Raw genomic sequence first — 27,857 nt, 5'->3', positions numbered from 1 at the left:
CAGAACTGAATATTCGTGCAGATCATGGTATAGTACAAAATATATTACAAGTGATAACATTAATTTCACAGCGTCAGTGAAAATGTATCATCTATGTCCCTGAATTTTAGAATACAGTACATATCAAGTGGAGCTGTGTGGACTCCACATGCTTTGGTCGCACCTGATAACCCGTGTTATTAGAGCATTTCTTGCCAATGTTACAAAGATCTTCTTATGATTGTTTTCTTTCTCGATCTTCCAGTGTTCCCAAAAATCAAAAATGTTCAGTGGTGTTAAGGTCAGGTGACTCTGGAGGGAGGGAACTCTGTCTTTGAGAAAATCTCCAAAGCTTTTATTTGGCATCATCATCTTGCAGCAGTATGAAGCCCTCTCCACAAAAGTGTAAACCAGATGTTGTACCATGCCTCCAAAGAGTATTATCGGAGGACCAAGCTGATTACGGTGGATGTGTCAAGCTCCAGAGAAACGAAAACACCTACAAATTTGATTATTCCCACCACCATTTGTTGTGCTGATGGAAACCATTCATTCATTGTGAGTTTGGCACACTGCAGTATCATTCTCTCTCCTCCTGCTGACACATATCTGACCTTTGATTCATCACTAATAGGACTGGTTTCCCCCAGACATCCACTTTGAAATGCTGGTATGTCTCAGCCCACCCCAAATGGTTAGGAGACACTACTCATCCTCTGAGATTCTTCTTTCTTTTGGCAAGACTTGCTGATTGAAGTCCATTTTTTCCTTAATTAACAAATTGTGTGTATCTCAGTGAACTACACTTACTTTATTGATCACCTGATGTGTGCTCACGTTTAGTCTGTCTGTTTTGGATACAACTGATCCAGTCCCCACTCCGTATTCCACTACATTCTAAATAAGAGATTGACAACGCAATGTTATTACTTTTGAGTTGCTGAAAAAATCTATCTGGTCTGAAACTGCTTCGTATTTTGAGAATATTTGAGAATGTTTTGTTCTGTATCCAGAGAGGCTTTTCATTTAGCGATACGTGTTGCTGTGTGAGAATTTCAATGACTGAAAACAAATTACTCAGTGAACTCTGTGTCTTGAGGTATTTCCAGGACTGAAAACAGTCTTGTGCCTCCAAATGCTCATTGTTGACTAGTTTGCCTCAGAGATGAAAAACACGACTGTGCCAGTCTTTTATGATACACACATTCCCAAAAGTGTAAAGGCTTTCGAAGCTGCTGCTCACAAACCAATGCTATCAGCTACAGTCCATGAAACAAGAACACGTAACACATTGCAGCATTCTCTGTATTATTGATTTTGTATTTTGGCTCTGCTGAGGAGAAACTTGACAGGATGGAAAGTCAGCACAGATTATGTTATTTCTGCTCGGACTAATGACCTTTCTATAGTTTCAGCAAACATTCTCATTGCTTCAATGTTTTAGGCGCCCAAAAGTCTTCTATAATACAATATATTCATCAACATCACCACATGATGTCCCTCACTATTAGGTCTCAGCCACGTCCAATGTGATCGCATACAGAATAATAATAAAAAAAAAAACTACAAAGGAACTCTGAGTAATATTATCTTGCAATGACGTTTGGTCATGTTGACATAACCTTCTGCAGTTAACAATAGCTTCATATCTTCAGTGTGCCAGGTCAAATGAAGGGCACATTGACATACATTAATTATACAAAGGGTTTAACCCTTTATAGGGTACTCATAGAAATACTTGGAAATTCTAAATGTCAACCCTAGAGTGTTATAGTAGGGCAGAAGAAAGCTTTTTTACTTGTGCCACATTTTACTACTACTGACACAAGTGCAGCAAATAAAGCCAATATCCCCTAGATAGAGCTATAACCACTATTCTGTTTTGTATAGACCATGCCTGCTCTTTAGAGGGGAGTGTTTGGCCCTGAAATGAGACACACTTTCCCCGCCTCCTGTCATTGCCACCGATGGGGACTCTATGAGGAAGCTCAGTGGATGGATGGGCCAAGAAGATGCTGTTCGCTAGTGTGGAACTTACCAGGCCGTAGCCAACAGAGGGGGGTGTTGCAGCAGAGGAGGGGGAGGGGGCACTAGAGTAAATGGAAGGCACAGTGGCAGCAGCAACTGTGGGATATTTCCTTTCAATGCAATGCATTTCTGAGTTGATGGTGTGGTGCGGGTTTGCTCTAGTAGGTGCACCTCTTTATCCTTTCTGCTTTTTGCTACATTGTGCAGATGAGTTGCAGTGTTCTGGAGGAATTGTCCAAAACAAAGCACATCATGGGATTTGATAATATCCAGTTGCTCACATTGGCTTTTAGTGGAAGCAGTGACATGTTACGCCTAATGTTATACAGCATTAGTTTCTGCCTTGTCATAATTCAAAGCCACCATCAAGGCTGTGTTGCGGGGCAGCATGGCTGTTATAGCCTTACCACAGTACTGTACGTATATGGCTAACTCTGGGGAAAGAACTCTGGACTTGGTGGCCGTGGCAGAGACAGTGGATGATAGAGAGGATATGATATGAAATAAGCTTAAACAGCTAAGGGAGGACACTGGGTGTGAAAGAAAATGCACAAAGGGATGAACCCTATAACAGCAGATCTGACTTGCAACATGCTTCTTTTGTAATCATAATTTGTGCCTGTGAAAATTTAACAAAAAAAAGAAAAAAACATGACTTAATTCTCCAAGAGCAGGTGTTTTCACTATTAATTATTATTAGTATTATTATTCTTTGATATGAGATGTAGACCTGCTCCGGGTTCTAAAAAAGTGACCAACTGACCCCTCCAGCTGTTTTCCTCAGTCACATGATCCTAATTTGCAGGTCATAACGATCTGAATATGCTTGCACAAGAGCATACTGCAAAACAGTGCACAGCCATGCTGCTGGTTCAGTGCTGTTTTCTGCTGATTAACATTTGGCAAAGGTAATTTGCCAACAAACGCAGCAATGTGCGAATAAATACAAGGAAGAAGAGAACAAACAAGCAAACTTAAGGGAAATGCAGATGGAAGGCAATGAATTCAACTCATTTGTCAAGCCTCAAAGATTTACGCAATGTGTGTTAGTAACCGTTTAGTATGAAAGTTAAACAGCTTTGTGTAAGTTCCTAGAAAATAAGCAATATGTGCCTAAATTTATTGAAAGGTTCCTTAAAGGAATTATATATTTGTAATTTGAAAATGTCCAAAGTGTTAACTTGATGTTATCCAGTGAATATAGCCTAGATAATCAGTCGCTGACATTTTAGTACATCTGGAACAGAAATTCCTGTTTATATTGATGATTCGCATGATTTAACACAAATAACTGCAGAAGTGGCAGGAAATGGTTAAAGTCAGACATTTAGTCATGATTCTTCATTCTCAGTGAGCCAACTACAGCTGAAGTATTACCTTGTAAGAGCAGAAGGACTCTCTGACAGAGACCATCTCCCTAGAGGGCCCCAGCAGACCCTCACCTCCCCCTGATGAATGACGCTTTAGGGAAAAGAAGCTGCACTATGTCACCTTACTGTCACACAAGCAGAATCAGTAAAAATCTCTCTCAGCCAAGGCCAGAGACACGCAGACAAATTATACACAATAAGTTATATGGCTTTAATTTCGGGAGCTGCTGCTTCTTCTCTTCCCTACAAACACTCTGTAGAATGCCTTTATTTCTTGTCTGTGTGTGTGTGGTTGTCTAGCTATTGTTGTGAGGACTATGTTGCATTTAACACCATCAGAGTGTGGACCATAGACTGCATATAGATACTTTTTTGCATTGGCCAGGCTATTTTCCTGGGGATGAGGTGCACCATCTTGCGACTTTGGAGCCAGAGTTTGCGCAGTACGATCTGAGAGTGGAGCTACGCAGAGCCACGATATTGATGACCCACCCACACTTCCACCAGACTCACTGGCATTTTAGTTTACAAGGAAATGTTGGATTATAGACTGTACTTATTTATTTAATTATTTTTTCCAACTCTCACAGCCCTACGGCACCGCTTCACGTTTGGGCACTTCCTGTTTCTACAGCATCTAAGTAACCAAAACACAACTTCTCAGAAAATGAACACTTGACCATGTATCAGCATTGAATTAACTACCTAAACGACTGAAACCATCATTGAAAAAAAAATTATTTGAAGTGTACTTCCATGTTTTAATTTTGCCCCAGTCTCATCCACTAACATGGAGGAGGTGGAGCTTAGGACCTATACTGCAGTCAGACACCAGGGGGAGCTCTACTTGCTTTGGCTTCAGTTTTGAGGAGCTGTTCTGCTGTCCATCTTTATACTGTCTATGGTGTAGACATTAGCGTATGTCCTCATAAAGATAGAAAGACAAACGTGTGTGCTATGTGTGTATGTGCATATATCAATGTAACATAGCAAGTAAATATTTAATGAATGACAACAAATGGATGAGCATGTCTCTCAGTTGCATATCACATAAAAGTGTGGGTTAACATGCTATGGAAATGCATGTGCATAATTAAATTGTGCGTGCGCCTGCTTCTTTAAACATGTGGGTGTCTGTACTTGTATGCATAATTAATACGTGCGTTTGTCGGGAGGGAGGGCAGCTGTTCTTTTGACTTTCCCTGCCAGCAGAGAGCCCAAAGACTACTGGAGGTAACAGGGAGCCTTGCTCCACATGGCTTTACTGTCAGCAATCACAGGCTCATGTCGTGAAAAGTCCAATTTACTGAGATCACAGAGGACAAGGTGTGCTCTGTCTGCTATTTCCTCTGTGTGTGTGAGAGCATGTCTGAGCTCAGTGCATGCATATATACACTATGTGTTTGTCTTCAGAGCAATATTGGCCTATTTGGTGGGGTGTTCTTGTGTGTCTTTTCAAATGAGAACCGAATATTCTCTCAAGGAGCACATTTTGTCATCTCTTACTCCTTTGATGGTGTAATTTCATGAGATGTTCTAGTCACAATTAGAACTGAGATGTAGGTTTATTTTAATGGAAAAGTTAAAGGTTAGAATGGAAAGTATAAGATAAAGATCAGGACTTATAGCCACACAATGAAAACCCCATTTAACCAGCTCCCATAAATTCATTAATGTCTGCAAGCGGTATGTTGCATCCCGGTGTTCACTGCTTGTATCTGCAAAGGATGTCAGAAAAATGGTTATCAGGTTGGTTCTTCAAACCATCTCTGGGCAATTCTTGCGCTGTGAGTGTTAAAACCACACAATCCTTGGGGTCAACATGATGGTCTGCTAAGGCTGGTATCGAGGTGTTAATCTAGATCGAAATGGAGCTCATGGGACGCCACCCAAACCATTAATGCCTCTTCCACAGTACAGCTATAAACATGTAAAATGCACTTACTATGGTTAAAGACAAACCTTGAGTTTGCAACTGTCTACTGCTGCAGTGGGAAACAGGATTCACAAGGTATCTTAACAACCCGTGTTGCAATTCTGGCTTATCCAAGATATCTGCAGGTACGGGGAAGTGGGAAGGAAGTACGAAAAGAGTTGCATATTTTAGGAAAACTCCAATGGTCCTGAATTCAAAATGTATTTTAGAGAGACTTGTATCATATATCTAATAAGATGCAAGCATCACTATAATATAGTCAAATGGAGAACAGCTGAACAACTTCATGCACTGTTTTATTATTTTCACATCTGACACACCAGTTACCATAAATCAAATAAATGTACTAGCGTGCTAGCATTTAGTTTTCATTATGGGATGTGTTTCAGCTAATACAGGGAAGTACTCAGTAGAGAATTGTACTGCAGATTATTAACTAGTTAAATTCACCATGACCTGTCCAGGGCATACTCCGCCTCTCGCCCAGTGACAGCTGGGATAGGCTCCAGACCCCCCACCACCCTCCAGAGAACAAGCAGTTACAGAAAATGAAAGAATGAATGAATGAATACATTCAGCACGCAGACTTGTGAAATGCGAATTGGGTGATCTGAAGTTAGCTGTGGACAGATGATTTCTTATTATAGCTTCCCACTGTGTCACATGTTTGCTGCCTCCTACATAACACATTTGTGGCAGTCTTCCTGTGTTCTTGTCTCGTAATTGTAGGCCACTGAGATAACCTTCAGAGGGACTCACAACTCTAGAGCAATAGCTGCCCTCAAGGACTTTGTCAAGTGGCATTTATGCAACGTCAAACTTTGTTGCATCAGTCTTATTAATCAGTTTACATAAAAGCAATAGTGGAAATGAAGTTGTTGCTGGAGGCTTCAACATAGAGATGTGCAAATGTAAACAAAGGGCATATGGAAGTTACAAATTTTCTTAGTGTGTGTTTGAATGTATCTCAGAGGGCTAAGTGTGTGTGTTTGTGTGTTGGGATTTAGCAGTTATCTGTGTAAGCATGTATTCTCAACAGTGGCATCTATTAATACCCTCCTATGAGATCTGGCTTACTAATTCCCACTGACTGCGAAGCAGCAGACATGCCATCAGACAGGGTGTAGACAGTGACGGGAAGGCAACGCCTGCAAAGAAACACACATGGGACCTGACCTGGGGTCAGCTCTAATCAGATGTGTCATTTACAGCTTCAGCAGCCGAGCTGAAGGACTACTGTGTTCTTTCTCAGGTCCTACGTGTCACTGATTACAGTTTCATTAAAAAAGTAATAAGTGCAGCAGGCAGCTCATCATGAACAATCAAATTGCTGTTGCGCTGTTCATAACAAACTACATTTCCATAGAGGAATGTGAAAGGAGCAGAAGAAGGGGAAGGGAACAGCATGCTGGCAGCAGAGCAGGGTAAACACTGCTGATGATGAGCTGAGAGGTTGCCATCAGCAGAGCTGTGATCAGAGCCGTGTTGTTGTTGTGTGTCTAAGTGCCTGCATATGTGCGTCAATGTGTGGGTGTTTTTCTGTGTTCGCTTAACTAGTATTGTGTGCACATTTGTGGAAGTGTACCTGTGCCTTCGTGTGTGTCCGACAGCTCTGCCGGATTACAAAAAGACAAATGGAAGAAATTGGAGGTTACTGGGGTGGTGCAACATGAAGATAAATCACTTCCAGGCATGTTGTGTTTATCCACTTTTTCTAAAGCAGCTTCAGAAATTTGCCTAACCCTGCAAGGTTTCAGTGTGTGCAGGGGGAAGATTAACGCCAGCATTTGCACAACAACGCATTTCCTCGCTTCTACTTTGACCATAGATCGAGGGCGAGGGGATATGAAATTGGTGCACTTATGAAGTAAAGACAACTTTTGCTGTTTGTTTTGTGCAAGCAATTCAACAAACATGGTGTTAATATGACTGATGCCAATGTTTAGTCAGTGGTATGATATGTAAGTCCTTTGGTTCTATTTTAGTGACACAAGGAAACATGATATTTGGAGGAAGGGTGACTACTCAGCCCTGACTGAGCTGCCTGATCAGAGACACACAGTGCATGTAAATTAATCCTAGTGCTTGTTGTAAACTTTTTTAACCTTCTGCATCACAGAGATTTGAATATTGTCTGGCAAGCATCTTGCCAAATCTCCTTGGCACTAGCATTGTCTCTTCACAAAGCTGACCAGGGGAAAAATAATGTTTATCTAAAGACTGTACTTTATTTCATTGTCAGCGGTGGTTCTAGCCTGTTTAGTGCCCTGGGCGAACTTCAGTAATGTGCCTAAATACCCGCCTTATACACATGCACACAACTAGAAAGAACATCTAAAAATACGAATAAAATACAGAACAATAGAACTCAATTTGATCAATCAGACTCTATCAGACTGGCACACCTGGACACTGCAGTTTTTCTCCATTCTTCCTTGCAAAACAGTTCAAGCTCTGTCAGGTTGCTTGGGGATCAGGTGTGAACAGCTCTTTTCAAGTCCAGCCACAAATTCTCGATTGAATTGAGCTCTGGGCTTTGACTTGGACTCTCCTGAACCTTCACTTTATTGTCTTTGAACCATTTCTGTGTAGCTTTTACTGTATACTTGGGGTCGTTGTCTTGCTGGAAAATAAATCTTCTCCCAAGTCACAGGTCTCTTGCACACTGAGTCCGATTAACCTCCAGGATAATTTTCTGCATTCATGTTCCCCTCTACCTTTACAAGTTGTCCAGGGCCTGCTGTTGAGAAGCATCCCCAGAGCAGGATGCTGCCACCACCATGCTTCACGCTAGAGATGATGTGTTTGTGGTGATGTGCAGTGTTTGGTGTTCGCCAAACATAGTATCTAGTCTGATGGCCTCAAACCATAAGTTTTAAAGTAAATCTTATGTTGGGTTGTAACAGCATTATTGTTATAAAATGGAGTGAAATTATATTAAGCTTTAGCTGCTAGTTGGATTGACAATGGAAACTGTCACCCTATGTAAGAGTATACCGAGCAAGCAACATAGCAACAGGCTAACCTAGTTCTACTATCCATCATATTTCATTATTACATGCATAATATCATCATCATCATACTCATAAAGAGATGACAGCAGTGTACCTTTATCTCTGGGATGGTTTTCCTCCTCATCTTTTTCTAAACTGGGCGCCTGTTGGCTTTGACCTCTTCTTCTCCATGATCTTGATGTGTCAGTGAAGAATCACTACATTACCCATCAGTCAGGAGTCAGGACTAAACCAATTCAGAAAATACTATCTGCAAAAGTATGGCCCTATATCAACAGTAGAATGAATTCATTAAGTTGTGGTTTATTTGGCGATGTTTCGCGGTGTCATTTTAAATACGTAGTAGTAGTCTACTACAGAGGTCCGCTATTTGATAGGTTCGCTCTTCCCCGCTCCCCACTTAGGCAGGGTGATCTGAAATGAAAATGGCCCCGACCTTATCTCCCACTCTGACCAAGATATGTCCAGCAAGCAGCAGACTGCCAACTCATCAGAAAGATACGGCCGCTTCAACCCTCAAAGTGAAATCCTAACGAACTGAAGGAACGCGTGTGCAGGCTGATAGAAACCGATCACACAAATGTAATAAATGTTCAGATTTTTTTTAAATATTTGTTTTTATTTTTTATTTTTTCAAGTGGCCGTGTCGCACCTGGCAATATGCTGCTCCGGCCATACCTAAATCTGTCTCTGTTCATCGTCACATCACTCATCCAAGAAGCCTTTTTAGTTCTCAACTGAGTGGCAAAATGTCCAGTGTTACCAAGTCCGCTTATTATAAGCGACTTTGGGCTTGTTTTTCTGTAAAGTTGCTTACAAATATTTTTTGGGCTTGTTTCTAAAGTGTAATTGCTTATTTGGTCTTGATCCCAGCTCCATAATAAGTTGTCAAGCAGATATTTTCTATGTTATTTAAACGCAGGAGTTCGTCTTGCCTGTTCCCTCTGTCCCTCCCCATTCCCCATAGACACAGGAGACAGCAGAGTTTTTCCCCACCTGCATCCTGCTTCTAATTGGCTCTGACCCAGATGGCAACGAGTATTACCCAATCAGAGGCAGAGCATGACAGTCTGTTTTTTCTGGTGAGGACATTTAAATGAAAATATGCGTGAATAATGGTGGACTTTAGGAGAGTTTTTGAGGAACGAATGCCCGGGACAAAGTGGGCGAAATATGGGAAGAAATATAACAAAGACTGGGAGAAAGAGAAAGTTCCTGAAGCTCAGGGAGGAGAAAAATAAATAAACTGTGTACCGTGGGTACAGTTTTGCAAAACTGCACACAGTTTACCAATCTGTCCATGTGGATGTAACTTGACAATCTGTACCCACAGTTCCACATTGTAAAACTGCACTTCATTATGGGACTGCTCTTCGCTTGTTTTGGGTTTGTTTTCACAGGCCTGGTTGCTTATTTGTATATACAGTATACATAGTATATACAGTCAATGCATTTAACCTGATGGAGAAAACAACTTGGACAACTCACACAGCATGTGAGTCAATTTGTGTTGTTCACTAATAAAAAACTTGCTGCTTTTTAAAACCCGATGTTTGTGCCCTTGATTTTTTTACACCATGGAGATTTACAGTTATTTAAAGAGAGTTGTTCAAAACCTGGAGAAAGCGACTCTAGACGTAACGTGAACTAGCTTAACTTTATAAGCACTAGCTAGCAAAGTTAGATTGAAACGCAACTGTTTACTATAAATTAGATTTATTAGCTGATACTTTGTTTAATCTTACATGCATTTGCCAGAGAATACCACGTCTCAAAAACATTTTGTTTAGTATTCATGTATATAAACTACACAGACTGCTGCTATTTGTAGCCAAATCCAATATCCTCGTTATTACGGTAATTTAAAGACGGTCTGATTAAAAAAAAAAAAAAAAAAAGTATTTTCCTCCTTATCTATTAACTATTTCAGTAATAAAGTTTAACTACTATCAGCACATTGACACAACAGTCTCTCTCTCTCCCAGCTGCTTACCTCAGTGGTGCTGAAAGACGCACAGCAAGTGGCAGTGGAGCGTTCTTCTTGCGGAGGTTGCAGGCAGTTTGTTGCATTTTGAACTCAGGTTTGCTTTATTATACTGTTTTCATTTTTAAAATACTTTTAACCATTGATAAATAATAATTTATAACAAAGAGTCAATTGTGCTATCACATTTGTGGCAACTCTGTGCAGTTTAAGGGGAAAACAATAATGTACAGAGTTAGTTAATGTAGCTAACATTAGCTCCCTATGTTTAAGAAGCTAACGTCTCGGCTAGCTTGAAGGTACTACTGTTGTTTAAAACTTCATTAGCAATGGAACTGACATGAGTTCAGCTCCTAGGATGCTGTGATTGTGTTTATTCCTGTCCTGGTTGTTTGCGGAGTTTCTATAAGCTTCATACTTGTGTGTTCACTTGTATTATCAACCAGATACTCATAAATAAAGACAGCTGAACTGAACTTATAGTCAGTTGTCTTACCACGGCTATTGTAAACTGAATCCTGTACAAACCGTATCCTTGAATGAGTATATACACTGTGTTTTTAATGCTGTTCTTACCAATGATATTGAACTAAATGTATTTATTTTGGATACTTTGGAAACTTTATCCTGCCCCATGTATAATAACAACCTTGTTGACGGGAAGGTGGGATAGGGCAGTTTATTTTTCTCTCCCCAGAACCTAGGGGGGCTTCATAGAAAAAGTCGCTTGTTTTGGGCTTGTTTTCACAGGCCTGGTTGCTTATTTGTCTCAAATGTCTTCAAGAAACGCTAAAGTTCCAGTTGCCCTTGTTTCAACTTGCTTTTTGGATAAACTGCATTTAAAGTTTTCATCCAACTGCTTAAAGAATAAAGTACCTCTTGACCTCTGTACCTCACTTGACTTTAAAACTCAAGTGATAACACAACTAGTTTGGAACCTACTCAAAGTCTTGTCTGCCACTTTCAAAGTGTGATTTAGAAACCTGAAACCTCCAAGTTACACGCACTGAGAGAGGCCTTTTAATTGAAGTATGGAAACAATCAGCAGCATGTCCACCGAATGAATAACTCAGTAGCTGAGCTGTCACCATGAAAAAACATTATCTGACATTGATCAAAAGCGATTATTTTTTATCTTACAACATGTCCGGAAGGGATATCTATAAATGTCTGAATTCTTCTTGGTAAAGCAGGTTCTCAAGAGTCAGCCTGTGGTCATGGAAATCAGCCACTGAAGGTAACCATTAAAGGCAGCTGTTTTGTCTAAACTTTTTTTGAATTGTCACCCGACCATAACTACCAGGGGCTTGGTACTTATTTTTAGATTCAGATTCAGATAACTTCATTTATCCCAACAGGACAATTTATTTGCAGCTTTTCCACATGCATTCCATACATAGTCAATCAATCAATAAACAAACAAGCAAGCCAAGGAAAAAGTAAATGCATGGGCACATAATAATCAATCACAAAATCAGTGGTCATTAAGATCAATAAAATCAGTAGCAGAAATCCAATAAATAATAAATCCAATAAATAAATAGATAAAACTTAAAAAAGTTCATCTGAAAGGACTGGGATCTGTGTTTAAAAGCTTAATAGCAGAAGGAATAAAAGACTTTAGGTAACAATTTGTCCTACTACCGGAAAGCAGCAATAAAAACTCAACAAAATGTGATCTGGTTGGTCGATTATGGATTTTGCTGGATTTTGCTGTCGATTATGGACTCGTTCCTCCCAGATTGTGCCCACATTCTTCTGCTTAGTGTCAGTAATTTTTGAACATACTTTCCAATTGTGTTCAAGCTATTTTCCTCCCTCAAAGACAATCCAATGAACGAACAGATAAAGGAAAAGGTCAAAAGGCTTTCAATAAAAGAATGATAAAAGTTACACAGAATAGTATCACAGACATTAGATGAATTTTTTGTTGACCCCGTATGGCAATAACAGAGCCAAGATATTTGTAAGGGTCAACAATTTGGACCTGCTCATTGTGAATGATGCTGGCTTTCAGTGTGTCCTGATGTTGCCTAAACTCAATAATCAGTTCTTTAGTTCTGACACATTTAAATCCAAGAAGTGATCATCACACCATTTAATGAAGGCAGATAGGGTCTGACAAAGACCTGAATCTTGGCCTTGAAGGAGAGTCAGAAGGGCAGTCATCTGAAAATTTAACAATGTTGCTTGCCTCTTGTGATGCACCTTCCTCTGCAACTGTCTGTGTACATAATAAAAAGTAGAGGTGACAGGACGCTAGGTGCCCCACATGGTGAACATATGACCCAGTGACAGTATGAGCTCAGAGGTCACAGGTTCTTGCTCTGCAGGAAGGCCAGTTAAAACGTGCAAAGTGACTAGATTAAAACAAATGTGTCTGCAAAGCTTTCCCATGCTACACCTGACAGAAGTCCCTTAGTCAACTGAATGTCGCTTACCAAATAGATCAGGACAAGTACATGCTATGTACCCTCGCATATGTGCAAGCTCACAGCCGTCTAGGGATGTGGATCGCTTGTATACCCTATATAGTATACACACACACTACATATTTGCTGGCTTCCTGAGATATTCTTCTGAATGGCCTAAACGGCTCCATTACAGAGAGAACAGTGTTTATGCTGCATCAGAGAAAATAACCGACATCAGAACAAGAATCACAGTGCTGTAAACCTATAAACTGCAGATACACAGCATGAAATGAGAAGTTGAATATACAGTAGAGATCAGACTATGACCCTGCCTGACTCTGTATCAGAAAAACACTGAGTACGCCTCAAGAGTAGTATCCCCTGAATGTTGGTTATAGCTCAAAAATTTGCGTTCTGTTCAGCCCTCTGACTGAACTCACTGAATCTGTTGCAGTTCAGAGGACTAAATTTAAAAGTCAGGTCTGCATTTGGCTACATAAGGAAATGACTGAACAGGCTCTTTCATTGATGGAATTAAAGCAAAGTGGAAAAGTCTGATGAGTGGCTTTTAGAGAATCAATAGCACACATAAACATGGGGTCATTCCTTCAAAACACGCTGCAAGCATTCAATCTGCTGTAGTTTGATAAATGGTTAAAGTAGACAATACTGGTTCTATTTATGTCGGGCTTTTGATACAAATTATATTCTGCTCCGTTACATGCAGTAAAAGGTCTGCTGGAATGCTGTAAAACTCTTGCTAAGTGAGGGTAAAAGCCATGGACACGTGTTAGTGAGGTAACGTGAGTGTGAAAAGCTGAACTTAGTGGGAATCATAGTTCTCCCATTGAATTTTGATAAACTGAACACACCAAGAATCATGTGCCACATTTCCATTATGCCAAAAATATTACCCTCAACTATTTCTGATAAAAAGCAAGCATAATTATTGAATATGAAAATGTGTATTTATATCCTTAAAAAAATGCTTTGTTCCATTTCAACATTGATTTATTTGGTTTTATTTGTTGATATCCTTTCCTTTGTAAAGCATTTGGTAAACTGTTGTTGCATGCACAGTTTCTTCTTTGAAGCTGCATTTGTGGAATTCAAAAGGCCTCAATTAAATCTAATCATTCTTTCCTGCTGTCCAACTTGATGTATTTGCCTTTTTTAGTGGAGAAAGGAGACAAATCCTCATACGATTACAGTTTATCCTCTACAAAGCACAGAAAGCTTCCGTGCTTTTACACTTCACACTCAGCCCACTGAACACAAACTGCGGTCTCCCACATTTGCTGTCTATTGAAAACTAATTAATAGCGCTTGTTGACTATTTGAATAGCTGCTCAACAGAGAGGGACTCACATTTTTTTGAAGTCGTGCATGGTGTTTTCAGGCCAGTCGATGTAGCACACCACCCGGTCAGGGAACTGGGCTGTGTTGGAGTAGTAGTATTGGGGGAAGGCCAGGAGCAGAGCCAGAACCCAGATGACACCCACCACCACCTTGGTCTCTGTGGACGACATGCGCTGCTGCAGGGGGTGAATGATGGCCACGTACCTGCAGAGATACAAGAGGTGTAGTTATGGTGAACAACACACAGAGAGTAATGTGACCGTTTACCAATACTGCTAACGTAAAGACTCACATCCAGAGGCCTACTGTATTATTAATGAGTGATGCAAATGGTTATTTTAAGTAAAAATCCATTTTTGCTGTTAGATGAGAAAATTCATATCACTCTTTTCTGCCCATTATTAGTAATGCTACAGCCTGTAGCCAGTTTGCTTAGCTTAACATAATGAAGACAGATCACTCTGTCCAAGATACTGCACCTCTTTATATAACTGCATTGTCAGGCTAGCTTCTTCCACTTACACCTGGGCTTCTTTTAGGTTTATTTTAACCCCAATTATACCAGTGTCTTTTTAATTTATTATAATATAAACTTTAAACAAGGAGATTTTAAGGTAGCTGTTTTAGGCTAGGATAGCTTATAGTGCACAGTAAGCAATGGGGCTTGCAAGGTCAGTTGCCCGACCTCCATTGAGCTGAGAATGTGCTCAATTAAGGCTGAAGACAGAAAGCCCCTAAAACAAGCGAAGAGTGAGGCTGTGTGCAGTGGTGTGGGGGTTGAAGATGTGATTTAACGTGCTGAACTGGCCGAAGAGCAGAGCCAAAGACACTGGCTAACAGCCGACCGCCAGCTTGTTGTGTCACGGCCCTTTTTAGTTTGTCTGAAATCCCAGCCAGAAGAGGGGAGTTCAATGTCACATCCCCACGTCAAAGTCACTTCTGATTCCAGTGGTGAATTGCCACCAGTGTAAGACGGCAGCTCCCATCGGCCAGATGTTTTGGCTTCACTTTTGGTTAGTTGTCATGACATCCATCTTTATATGCATCTTTATATGGTTTGGATTAAAAAACAAAAAACAAAAAACAAAACATAAAATATGAGCACATGAAATTGATCTTTTTCTAGTTACTGTCTGTCTGTTAATTGTAGGAATGCTGTAAAAAGAGATGAAGCTCGTATAGTTTTCATCTGATTTTAAAGAGACATCACTTCAGCCACATCATCATAGGCTCCAGCCCCCCTGCAACCCTTCACAGGACAAGTGGCTACAGAAGAAGAGGAAGAATGTAAAATATATTCATGTATTTTATATTTTATACAAATCTGGTGGTGTCCATACTTGTTTACTCAAATTGCACATGATATTACAGTCAAGCATCACAGTCATTTGACATAAAATAGGATTACAGTACTTTGCAGGAGCTAGTTTAACCCAGAGTGCAGCACATTTTAAATCATTCCTAATCTTATAAATGAGATATGTGTGTCTGATGGGGCCCTTAAAGGTAGACTGGAGGAGAGGATAAAGAGCTGTACAGATGGAGGATTCATTGCTTAGTGAACAGCCACAAGTTGATGTAGGCAATGTGTAAAAAAATGCACATTTGCGTAAGAGTCATAAACTTAAAATAGAGTTCTTGAAGGCTCACTTGAACTACACGCTGAAACACAACCTGCAGGATGTGAATGTTCACACACACACACACACACACACACACCACACACACACACACACACACATTCGCCCACGCAGCACCAGCAGGACCATTCAAGAGTCTGCTTCCTTTCAAGTTTACGGGTCAAACAACACACTACGCTTTGTTAAAAATCATTTTCACTTTCTTGATAGAATTTTTTTTTAATGTGGGCAGGATCATAGAAAGTTGCTCGATGGAGAGAAACCAGCAGCAGAGCCGCATTCTAAAGTGTGCTGGTGGAATAGTCAAATGATTTCCCTCGTCGTTTGAGTAATCATTTCACAGTGTCATAATCATGTTCCTAATCAGAGAGACAGTAGAGAGCACGAATAAGTTTAAATGACCTCGCACATCATTAACACTGAGCCTCATTAGGAAATCTGTGTTAAACCATTTTGATGGTGGACAGTTTGGCAAAAATACAATACTTAAAGGTGAGAGGAGAACATCAAGGATACTTCTTCCAATGTTTTCAGAGTTTTATCAGAGATTTGTTTGTATTAATCTGTGTTAATTCAGATGGATAGATAGATAGATAGACAGACAGACAGACAGACAGACAGATAGATTCTTTATTGTCCTTTTACAGAAAGTTGTTGCTACAGTCTGTATAGAGTCTCACATGAAAACATACAGAGAACATACATACAAATTTATACACACATGCCTATACACACCTATCTGCGGATAACCCTTTGTAGGGCACTTATTGAAATACTAGAGTGTTATTGTTATTTTTCAAAATTTTTAATTTTCATAGAGAAAATCAAGATGAATGAATATACCACATATGGTCCCTTGTTCCATGCACATTATCTCATTAGACAACATTAGGCCTCTTCTTCATGGTGCCTAATAAAGCAGTTATGCTCAGCCACCATGCAGAGGTGGACATTGCAGACCGCACTGGACCTTGATTTGACCTGAGAATGTTGCCTTCATCTTTGCTGACTGGCTGTGTGAAAACCACATGCTTCTAAACTTCACTGAGAGGCATGGAGACACAATTTAAAATTTTGTGTGGAAGTTACCCAAGGTTTTACATTGCCCCATAAAGGGTTAATGGGGTATTTTGTTTTGTGCCGCTACAGCAGAGGGGAGAAAACTCCTGTCATAACATGCACGTTCCCAGAATGGGTAGAGGGGGAGCCTGGGCGCTTGTGTTGGTGCGTGCTCCGCATGTGATGGCTTTGTTATTGAGGTCTGAGATGTTTGGCATCGGGAGGGATCATTTTGGAGGCGTTGTGTTTAATGTGTATGAGTTTGTTCCTATTGGATGGTATGAGTGGTGTGTTGCTCAAAGTTCAGCCTATTGCCCAGGGTGAGTCCAAGACGCTTAAAGGAGACCACTATTTCAGCAGTTTCAATATTGATGCAGGGAGTGTTGTGGGTGGAGTTGTGCACTGTGCTATGTGTCCTGGAGTGGTTAATGATCAGTTTAAATCCCTTAAGGTTTGCTCAAACCTAAACTAAAATAATCTAATGGAGTGCAGATTGAATGGGAATAATTCCTCAATAACAAATTGGATTTCTGTACTTCATTCAAAACCCCAGACCCAAATATTGGTTTTGTACAACATATGCAATGCTGAATATACATGACCACAGGGCATCAACGTCTGCGATATTATTTTTTTGTGCTCGCCTTTAAGCAAAGCTCTCCAGTAGAATGCCTGTCTAATTAAAGGCTTAATCCCACTAATAACCCAAATGACTCAGCTAAATGGACGTTCTCACTGTAATTACATCAGGGACGAGAGGAGGCCTTTGAAATCAAATGCTCCCTGCGGTCTGCTGAAAGTGGGAGATCACAGCCTTGGCTTTACTTTGGCTCTGCTTCAAACGGCGCAGACTGCCATATGCCTTTATCTTGGTGCAGGTGACTCATAGTTGAGCTGTTGATGTCAGCATCAAACGCACACCTGCAGATGACAGCGGCATGCTTGCTCGACATCCCAAATCATCATCACCCTTGCTGGCATGCAGACACTGCGCTCAGATTTAATGCATCTCCAACACCAGAGCAACCACACCAGCAGCTACACTATGGGTTTTTGTGTATGTTTAATTATTAGAATAGATTTTCCGCATTAAGAGTGGACAGTTTGGACAGCGGTAAGTTTATTGGATTAGAAAGGTCAGAAACTTCATTAGAACAAAACCCTTATTACCATCTAACATATGGTTTGAGATTTAATAGCATTTTATCAATTTGAAACCGCAATCTGCTTATTCCATCCAAATGATTCCAAAACGCCTACTCACTCCAATTAGTGCGAAACTAAAGTTGTAAAAATTAAAATTTAACTAAAGCATGGAATAATACTGATTTAGCTACGGCCAGCAACCTAAAAGAATTAAACATGGAAGTAGGGAGGCAGGCTCTGCCTAATGCTGTATACCAGTTCAGTAATAAATGTGTTTTGTCTGTTTAATCTGTATAAAAACACAAAGGTTGTATTGGTCCTATGCTGGTCAGTTTCTTGAGACCATTTATGGAGCAACCAGCAGAAACTCCTGGATTTGGTTTCTAACACCAGCAGCAAATTTTCCTAAACGTCAAATCAGTGATTTGTAAAATGTAATTTGGATAGTTTGATCGCCAGCTCGTGGTGTCAACATGTCAATGTATCATTGAGCGTGCCATCCAATGTTGTAATGATAATTAACGTTATTCATCTAATGTGTGAGTGGTCATATACTTGATATCTGGTACATCTTCATCTTCTAACCGCCTGGTCCTGTTAAGGGTTGCGGGGTCTGCTGGAGCCTATCCCAGCAGTCATCGGGCGAGAGGTGGGGTACACCATGGTCAGGTCGCCAGTCTATCGCAGGACTAACACTGAGAGACAGGCAACCATTCACACTCACATTCACACCTACGGCCAATTTAGAATCACCAATTAACCTAATGAGTGTGTCTTTGGATGGTGGGAGGAAGCTGGAGTACCCGGAGAGAACCCATGCAGACACAGGGAGAACATGCAAACTCCACACAGAAAGTTTCGTTCGAACCCGGGACCTTCTCGCTGTGAGGCATCAGTGCTAACCACCTCGCCACTGTGCTGCCCCTATCTGGTACATGCAAACTTAAATTTATGGAAGAGGAAAGAAAAGAAATAATAGAGAGTCTTGTTTCAAATCCATCAGTGAGAAGTCAGTATAAAAAGGTTTAACTTAGCTGTAACAAATTTGGAAGACATTAGTGACTGACATCTGCTCACATTCAATACCCTATTCCACTATTCTCCCAATCTCAGTGGGGTTCAATCTGAGTGCATCAGTTCTGTTTGATTAACTTTTTGCTTGCAAATATAGAATGATCTATACTCTGAAAGCGTAACTCAATGTGAACACGTCTTCTGTTCAACAAAAAAAAAGACAGTCACAGCATACTAATGTTGCAAAAAGACGCCACTACGGCTGAAAACGATTTCATTTTTGTGGATTTGCCGGTAGAGAGCTCTGCTCCCCTGTGTTCCCCTCCCTTTCATTTCACATCTTAGAAAGCACACCTTTGAGACTTTACACTTCAAATATCTGTCTGTGGGCAATATCTGATTCCTCTCAATAGGGTCCCTTCACACAAGGTGGTAGACAGCATGGGAAGCCGGTGCTAGATTTCGTGTGTGACATACACCTCGAATTATCCACAAATAGCATCTAAACTGCAATGGCAATACAACGGTTCGATATAAACGCCATGAGGCTTTTACACTTTTTCTTTTTCTCAGACGCAAGAGAGTGAGAAGGAAGCAAAAGGCAGCAGATGAAACCGCCTGCCTTCAAGGTTGCCACTAATTTTGTTCTCTCTCTTTTTTCAAATTGCATTTGAAAGTAAGCTTTGGTAATCTGATCATGAATTTATTTCCGCTCTTTTATTGGCCTCTGAGGGGGTTGTTGTTTTCTAGAAGGTTACATAAAATTCCCATCATCAGCTGGCTGGAGGCAGGCTGGGTGAAGGTGGCAGAGCCAGCAGTCTGGGTGTGTGTAAGGATTGCTACCGTTGTTTTCATTATTGTGCACATGCATACATATGACTCGTTTCATCAAACGAGCAGACACTCCTGTATCCTGTGCAAAACCAATATCCACCTACAAACTAAAGCACTGTAATTTCTCTGATTATGTGTGTAGCTTCTGAGTGTGGGTGTGCATAGAAATGCTTAGTATGCAGTGTGTGTTCATTGGGATTATAGATGAGCTTGCTGGCTGAGGTCCGTCTAATATAGTGAGATACATAGAATGTGTTGAGGATGGATCAATAATGACAGTAATAATATACTATATATTGCCTGCTCTTATCTCAAGAGCATGGGCAAGAACAAACAAAAGCAAATGAAGGAAACATGTGCACCAATGTGGCAAATACAGAAACAGTAGAATTTTTTTATTATTATTTTTTTTTTAAATGCTGCCATTCCCCACACTAAACTACACGTGAGCATTGCATGATTTAGTGTCGCATCATTTGAACTGTAAGCCTTTGCTGATGGAATAGACTTCACGGGTCTTAGTGCTGACACCGTAGCAGAGATAAAGAGACAGAAAAGACCGTCGGCGGAGTAAGTTAAGAGGAGAAACAGACAGAGTGACTGAGCTAACGGTAGAATAAGGGAAAATGTTTTACAGAGTGTAACGATGGATGGCACACTTAGAGCTGGCATCCTTTCTCTCGACTAGCTACTAATTTTAATTGGCTTGCTGGGTGTCATTTTGTTGCGCTTGCATGATGTGCGGCTGTGTTAGCAAAGCTGCTGGGACGAGGCAGTTCTGAATGCAGGGATTAATACTAATGTTTAAAATCAATATTTAGCTGAGCCACACAAAAACTGTTTATGTGAAACATTAATAAAAGTTATTTTATGTATGTAAGTGAAAAGCAATATACAGAAACTTTTTGCAGCCAATATAGTGTCATTACGGTAATTTCACTTGTGCCTCTCCTTGATGATTATTATACTATTATCACATATAGTAATTTGATAGTAATTTGTAAATAACTGTCTGGTATTCTAGAAAAATGGGCAAAGAAACTTACTCACATGAATTTTTCTGACAGTTTTATAGTCAAAATAAGCAAAATAAGTCCAGACGGACATTTTGAGGTTTAAGTGTCAAAGTGTTAATGGTCTTGGTCTTTTCTACCTATTGGTGTTCAAATAGCTTTACAGTCACAATGGCACATCCAACCATTGTTCACATAAGCACACAAACATTCATACACCTGTGGCAGGCACTGGAAGCAATTCACGGGTTAATTGCTTCCAGTGCCTGCCAAGGCCACCGACATACGGTCCACCGAAGATCGATAGTGGCTCCGACATCAATAACCACTGCAAAATTGAAGTGACACAACATGCATTGGCCACTGCCCATCAGTCAGACCTACAATCCCTGGTTTAGGAGGCTAGTGTCTCATCCATTAGGCCAGTGGAGCCTTATGTCTGCATCAAAAATTATTTAATGTTGGTTTAACAATAAACTACAACACAGAAATCTAATGAAAGGTAATACCACATCAATAACAGCAACAACCACCAGTCAGCTAAGCGACTTCGCACATCCAGCCTCACAGCTGGATTGTTAAACTCTAATCTATGTTGATTTGTCAGTGACAGGAAATGACAAGTGTTGACAGGAGTGTTGTTTATTCACTCAGAGGTGACATGACTCAGAGGGCAGATGTTCAAAATTATCTAAATGTGTGACACTGACTCTGATGGATGTGGATCGGAGGGAAATTAACAGTGGAGATTTTCATGTGTTCCTTTTCATCATGTAACAAGAGTGTGGCACGGTGTGCAGTTCATTAAACTAAAAGGGTTCTTGTTTAAACCAGATGTTTGGTAGCCTTTATAATAGCGTTGGCTTTTATAAAAATAGTGTTATTTATAAAAATAGTGTTTATTTGTTATTCATTCAAATTAAATGAATGTATTGTGAGAACATAGCTGTTATCTTCCATTGAATATATATGTTTGGCGATTCCCTTGTCGTCCATCTATTAGTGGCTTACAGTTGGTCAGTTAAGGATGTTCCTGACTATGGTTGCTTAGGTAGCCTCTACTTGTTTATTTCTCATCCTAAATGTTTCCAAGTGGAACAAGCAGAACATAAAAATACTACTAGTATATTGAATTGAATTGATTTATTTAAACTCGAAAAATAGTTGAGGGCTTAGCCCTCATTTACAATGATGTCAAGTAAACACACATATAACACATATACAATATCATGAAAACTAGTAATTAAAAACAAGGGCATGAAAATACAAAATGATCTTTAAGCATGACTTTAAAATTATCGAGAGAAACAAATGAATCAAGTTTAAGGCTGAGTTGCAGGGTATTCCAAGATGAGGGAGCACAATAACTAAAAGCAGTTTTACCAAGCTCAGTGCGCACATGTGGAACTTGCAGCAATAACCTGCTATTCCGAGTTTGGTAGGGGTTGGAATACCCAACTAAAAGGGAAGAAATATACATAGGGAGCTTTCCGGTTAAGGCCTTATAAATAAACAAAAAGAAATGCATATCCCTTCTATGAGATAAGGAAGGCCACCCAACTTTTTCATATAAAATGCAATGATGAGTACTGTAAGCATCATCTGTGATAAACCTAAGAGCTGAATGATAAATGGTGTCAAGAGCTTTAAGAGTAGTGACAGAGGCATGCCTGTAAATCACATCTCCATAGTCCAGAGAAGAAAGAAAAATAGCTTCAACAATCTTTTTCCTACAAAAAAACTGGGGAAATGCCTCTATTTCTAAACAAAAATGACAATTTCTGCCTCAGTTTACCTACAAGACTGTCAATGTGATTTTTGAAAGTAAGTTTTTCATCCAGCCAGATCCCCAGATATAGATGGATCTAGCTACTATCTATATATAAAAAAAACTAAAAAATACCATCAATGGTAACCCCACTCCAGCTGGGTTCCCCTGTTGCCCTAAATTCACTAACAGCATGGTGAATTTGGTAGGAACCAAAGTTGTGGACGGTGTTTCCTTGTGGTCAACAGGCACTCTGTGCTTGCATCATGTGTCAGCCAACTGTTTCAGACTTTCCCATTGGTCATAGGTTCGAAACTTGATTATTTCAACTTGGTACCCACCCACAATGCATTGCTAAAGGTTTATTTGCTTGGCATCGTTACAGCTTGGTCTCTGATATAACAGGAGTAGCTATAGCTGATTCCATAGTTTGAATAAGACGTTCTCTTAATAACAAGATACTGATCACCTTTTTTTGACAATATGCTGGCGTTATGAGGTGACCTCACCAGCATGTACACCAAAGTCAACATTAGAGATACACAAACAAAGATTTTTTCCTCATGTCACTTAACTTAATATTTTTTACAGCAACTGTAAAAATGTCTTGTACCTTTAACATATTCTATTTTATATTTTATCAAACTCGTAACTCGTCATATATAACTTTAATCATAAAATTGTACCTGTCAGTCTGTTGATTAAATGTAAGTTATGTGTTCACTTTCTTTGAGGTCAGTTTCTGCCAACTCCTAGAGGAAATCTCTTGACTTACTAGCTGGGGTTTTGTTGAAAACAGCTGCCTAAGTTTGCATGTTCTCCCTGTGTCCGTGTGGGTTCTCTCTGGGTTCTCCGGCTTCCTCCTACCGTCCAAAATGGTGTGCATGTGAGTGTGAATGGTTGTCTGTCTCTCTGTGTTAGCCCTGCCATAGACTGACGACCTGTCCAGGGTGCACCATGACTCTCGCTCAATGACAGCTGGCATAGGCTCTCCAGAGCAAAGGCGGTTACACAAAATTAATGAATGAATGAGTCACCTCAGACCAGGATATTTCGCTAAACGGATTTAAACCTGAGAGAGCGGACTGGAGGGAGAGCAGTAAGAAGAAGGGGGAAGGAATAGTGATGTATGTGAACAACAAATGGTGTAACCCTGGGAATATCAGCGTCGGACGATAACTGCGTACGTAACTGCGGCTTGTCCATGAACCAGAGGGTTAGTGGTTTGATCCCTGGAATGTGCCACATGCCGAAGTGTCTTTGAGCAAGTGCGTGGCACTGGTGTGTGAATGTGTGTGTGCTTATATGAGCGAATGGGTAGATGCGTCTGTGACTGCGTCTGTAAAGCGCATTGAGTACCAATACGTAGAAAAGCACTACTGTATATAAAAACAAGGCCATTTACCAAGAAAAACACCAGGGATGTCCAGAGAGGGCTGAAGATAATTTCAGGATCCAACTACATCAGTGTGAATGGCCCCGAACCCGGAGAAAGGGGGTGGGCAAATGAACTTAATCTGTTTTTCAACAGATTTGACTCAGGATCCAGAGGGGAGGCTGATCCTGAACCACCTTTGACCCCTGGTGAGCCCAAAGCTGGATCCCCTGCAGTTTGCCTATAAACAGAGCACTGGGGTGGATGACACTGTCATCTACCTGCTGCACAGATCCCTCTTGCACCTTGAGGAGCACAGAGGCACTGTGAGAGTCATGTTTTTTGACTTCTCCAGTGCCTTTAATGCGATACAACCCTCGCTGCTCAAGGAGAAGCTCGAGGGAGCAGGGGTAAACAGCCAGCTGACTGCATGGACCATCGACTACCTCACAAACTCTGATGAGGTGCTTTGCAGCACAGGTGCTCCACAAGGGACAGTACTTTCTCCATTCATCTTCACCATCTACACTTCGGACTTCCGGTATAACACAGACAGGTGCCACATCCAGAAGTACTCGGACGATACAGCCATCGTTGAACAGGTATCAGACGTACACGACCTGGAATACAGGAAGGCGGTCGAGGACTTCGTCGACTGGTGCGGACGCAGCCACCTTCACATCAATGCCACCAAGACAAAGGAAAGCAACACAAACCACACATCCAGGGATTGGACATCGACATTGTGGATGGATATAAATACCTGGGTGTTCCACCACCTGCTGAGGGGACTGAGGTTCTTTGGGGTGTGTAGGACACTACTCAGGACTTTTTATGACACTGTGGTCTGCTTGTGTGGTGGAGTCACAGAGAGAGACAAAAAGAGACTGGGCAAATTGATCAAGAGGGCCAGTTCCATCCTGGGCTGTCCTCTGGACTCAGTAGAGCAGGTGAGGGAGAGGAAGATGTTGGCTAAGCTGTTAAACATCAGGGACAACCCCTCTCACCCCCTGTATGAGACAGCTGGGACTTTAGGAAGCTCCTTCAGCCAAAGACTGCTGCACCCACAGTGCAACAAGGAACGCTTCTGGAGGTCTTTTGTCCCCTCAGCAGTCAGACTCTTTAACATCAGCATTTCTTAGCTCTGCTGCTGAGTTTCTTTTCTTGGACATACAAGAGTATAATATATACCAACTCATCCCTGTCATTACCTCATGTCTTTTTTGTGCAATACTTGGTGCAACTCCTATTGGAGTTTGTTTTTATTCATGATATTCATGAATGTCAATATGTATATTCAGCCTCCTTACCACCTCAGCCCTCAATTTACACTAGTTGTTTTTTTCAACTTTTGTTCAGCTACTTAAAACCTGATGCAATATTCATTCATTCATTCATCTTCTCCTGTTAAGGGTCGCAGGGGTCTGCTGAAGCCTATCCCAGCTGTCCCTGATGCAATATGTAAATATTTTTTGTACCATAGTGTATTTACTTTTATATAGTTTTCTCCTGTCTACCTTATTCAATTTTGTATCCTGCACTGTTGTTCCCTGCTGCTGTAACTCCCTAATTTCCCCACAGGGATAAATAAAGTGGAAATAAATAGATCTCCTTTAAAAATCTTCCTGTCTCCTCCATGCCCTCTTATTTGAAAATTGAGTTTTTAATCTGTTAAACTTAACACAACTCAGGTAACACTTCTTTCTTCATTGTCATTTTACTACTAATATATGAATGTGTTCATCTGTCAGATTTTTTGTCTTGTGCATTGCTTATAGGTATTACTCTCATGACATGTAAACTGAAGCTGATGCTTGAAGTTTGTGTTTAATTGGATATTCGTTGGTGTGTTCTTGCAGATCCACAATAAAATAAATAACAAGTGAAAGAATTTGTTGAGAATAAATCTGGAAAAAAAAAAAAATGAAAGCTGCAAACTACGTTTTCCCTCATAGTGGAAGTTTTTATGCTATGCATTGCAAATCAAAGCAAGCAAGACCTGAGATGGATTTTTATACCTGTCCTTATTTTCGTCTTTGTCACAGTATCTGTGACTGTCACATCTTTCTCACCCTATTGCCTGGTTTTAGTCATGTCACATAATCCTATTGTAGTGAGAAAGCGCTTTCTTCCCACTTTTCATGCACGAAGCATGAATCAGGGAGAAGCAGAAGGGTGGCAGAGGCCAGAATAACTTGCTGTGATGATCCCTCTGGGGAGAGCAGACGGAGGAGGGAGAGGAAGAGGTGGAAATTGGAGAAAGGAGGTGAGAGAGCTGGAGAAGAGGCCACCATAAGCTGTCAGTGATATGTGAGGCAGTAAGTCATCTGCTGCCGTGACCTGGTCTTGTTGGGACAAGCTGTCTGTGAGATGTAGATACAGTAGGAAAACATAAATGGTCCAGCGACAGAAAACTTCAACAGGCCTGGTCCAGTCTCAGGATATCACACTTTGACTTGCTACTTTGTTAGCTTTACAATTTGACGGGGCAGCATGTAATGGCTTGGAAGTCAGAAAGGAAGGAAAAGTGTTCACAAAGCTGGCATGTTGTGAATCCCTTGATGGTTTCCGCTGTCTAAACAACTACCACTGAAGTGCCCTTATATAAGTCATCTATGAACACATTCAGCAGGGAGTTCAAAACAATATAAACCGGTACACATTCTAATCGATCCACTTTTCTTCTATAGGCAGATTCTTTTCCAGTATTTCCAAGTGGATGATTACACTGCTGACATTATTTTGTGGTATAGTATGTTGTTGTGCTGAGTTAAAAGATCAACGTCAAACAGCACAGGTCCTAAGTTCACACTAAACTGGACCTGTAGAGCTTTATTTAAGGTGCTGGGAAATGAGGATGTGCGTAATCCAAAGCATAAAAACATTATACTGACATACATTAAATCGAAACAATGAGCTGAAAGCTATATACCCTTTTAAAGAACTACTGCGGTATTGAGGCTAGCCTTTTTTAATTTTGATTATTATTCTCCTGTTGTTATTTTGAGCAAACTTCTACCTAGGCAGGCTGCGACCAGGCTATCAGTCTTCATACGGTGCTGGTTTCTGTAGCTGTGATCATGTCAATGTGTTTTACTGGAGCTATATTTTTTCACTGAAAAAATGGCGGCACTTTACAGTTTATCTCTACCAAAGCATCTTCAAAATGAAATAACAGGTGCCAGCAGCGTTGCTGACATGTAAGAAAAACAGAAATATCTTCAAAGAGCAGCTGCAATCTGATGCTTTTTGGGTGAGCAGATTACAACTCTTTGATTCGTTATTTAAGGTGACTTTGTGTCTAGCTCTCCTTCATGGAAATCTTGCCCTTGTATTTTCCAGGAATTTCTCTAAGCTTTTGGCAAACTAATGTGAAATGTATTTTCATGCAGGACCAGCTGAAATGCAGGAAATTCATGTATGGCCTCTAGTCCTCATGATGACAGCAGTGCAACCTGCTGGTGCATTTCCTGGCAAAGGTGAGGGTATAACGGGAAAAAGGATCCTCGGTTTTATCGAGGACATTTGGTTGGTCCAAACGCTTCTCTTATTAGCTTAGATAACATTATGCTAATTTGCCCCTCCTGCATATACATGACACATACTCATTTGCATAAATGTCTCATTCACGTCCAATCAGTCTAATCACAAACGGGCTTGAAAACGCATTCTTATGCCTCAACACCAGTCCATTCAGAATGATCACTGTTCATCATTTCAACCTGTCGTCTCTGAGTAAACCATGGAACGATTAGTCAAGCATTGTTTAAGAGTGAATCTAAGCGAAAGCAATCACAAGCGATTCACACAAAAGACCAAGAGCAACGATCAGTAGCAGCCATGCAGAAGAGTGAAACTAAATGAAGGAGAAAAGCAGCCTCGCTAAATGACACAGTGATGAATTTCAGTCACACCCTCCGCACT

At 40.6% G+C, this 27,857-nt stretch overlaps 1 protein-coding gene across 1 annotated transcript in view; it reads right to left on the bottom strand.

Annotated features, from left to right (window-relative positions):
• tacr1a (tachykinin receptor 1a) overlaps window positions 1-27,857 on the bottom strand; it is a gene marked incomplete at both ends in the record, with an annotated part of 50,578 nt that overhangs the window by 15,972 nt on the left and 6,749 nt on the right. Inside the window, one exon of the mRNA XM_084551013.1 lies at window positions 14,094-14,288. Coding sequence (XP_084407139.1) covers window positions 14,094-14,288 — 195 coding nt within the window. The remainder of the gene's footprint in view (window positions 1-14,093; window positions 14,289-27,857) is intronic.

The sequence above is a fragment of the Chelon labrosus genome (assembly GCF_963514085.1).
Source record: "Chelon labrosus genome assembly, chromosome: 9".
Classification (NCBI taxonomy): Eukaryota; Metazoa; Chordata; class Actinopteri; order Mugiliformes; family Mugilidae; genus Chelon; species Chelon labrosus.
The sequence above is the reverse complement of the archived record's forward strand: the minus strand, read 5'-3'. Positions and strand labels throughout refer to the sequence as shown.